At 31.5% G+C, this 1,092-nt stretch overlaps 1 protein-coding gene across 2 annotated transcripts in view; it reads right to left on the reverse strand.

Annotated features, from left to right (window-relative positions):
- The window catches only part of gal (galanin/GMAP prepropeptide), a 9,035-nt gene extending 7,943 nt beyond the window's left edge, over positions 1 to 1,092 (reverse strand). For both annotated transcript variants that reach the window (XM_061283669.1, XM_061283670.1), the window contains exons 1-2: positions 942 to 1,092; positions 659 to 739 (exon numbers count right to left, since the gene is read on the reverse strand). In XM_061283669.1, coding sequence (XP_061139653.1) covers positions 659 to 739 — 81 coding nt within the window. In that variant the 5' untranslated portion in view covers positions 942 to 1,092. The remainder of the gene's footprint in view (positions 1 to 658; positions 740 to 941) is intronic.

Consider the following 1,092-nt stretch of genomic DNA (forward strand, 5'->3'; position numbering starts at 1 on the left):
AAAGGGTCCACAGATTAGTGTTTGGTCCTTAAGGTTGTGGAGTATCTGCAATTGTTATTTATCTCAGTGATTCCATTTATTGATTGCCATACAGTTATTTTTGTAAAAAATGTTGCTCAAGAGACTTTATTTGTCTGTTAAAACATTTTGTTTGTTTGTTTATTTCGAACATTAAAAGGAAAAAAGTAAAAAACACAGAAAATGATAACTCCATAGTACAATAGAACATAAAAAAAAAAAATGATATTGCATTATAATTTTCCCTTTATAGTAAATTCATATTTGTTCAAAAAGGAATAGAAGGAAGCCTAAGCTTATCATATTATTTTATGAATAAAAAAACAATTATTGTTGCAGATTAGATGACAATAACCTCATGTTAGGATTTTGGGTGGCCCGTGGCTAGATCAAATTGGAGCCAACTCAGTGTTTTTTTCTGAGATGTCTGATATGATCAAAAATAAGAAATGATAATAATAATAAATTAATTAATCAATGAATTAATTAAAGCATTTGAATACAAAAAGAATAAATCAAACACACATTTGTTAATGGCTTTTTTTCAATTTCACTTCAGCGATACCAGCAAATATAGGATATTGAAGTCATTTACAAACACATTAGTAAATTAAATGTCATCAATGAAAAACGATCTTACCGCAATAACAATCCCAATAGTCTCAGAGAACATTGTGCCAAAGATGAGAGACACAAGCAAAATCGCATAGGACCTCTTCATCTAAAGAATGAAGGAAAGAGCTCAATAACTACCTCATCTATAATCAAACAATTGTAAAAAAAAGTATATACTATATATAATATATATGTATATATTTTCTCCTTAGAATCACAATTAATCCAGAAAGACTTTCTTTAGGTGGGACTTTGTGGTCTATACCTGTACATATAACAAGAATTACACAACTTTAATAGTAGCGTACCTTTGATATGCTGTAAAGACAGACTCTCTTCCCTGAAGGGCAGCAGCTGAAGATGTGTGAATACTATGCGGTCCACACAAAATGGGTACTTCATACACCTTTTATTGTCCTCCGGCTCACCCTGGTTTCAGTCCACCTGCGTCAGCAGCCC

This window comes from Syngnathus typhle, linkage group LG7 (assembly GCF_033458585.1).
Source record: "Syngnathus typhle isolate RoL2023-S1 ecotype Sweden linkage group LG7, RoL_Styp_1.0, whole genome shotgun sequence".
In the NCBI taxonomy this organism is placed as follows: domain Eukaryota; kingdom Metazoa; phylum Chordata; class Actinopteri; order Syngnathiformes; family Syngnathidae; genus Syngnathus; species Syngnathus typhle.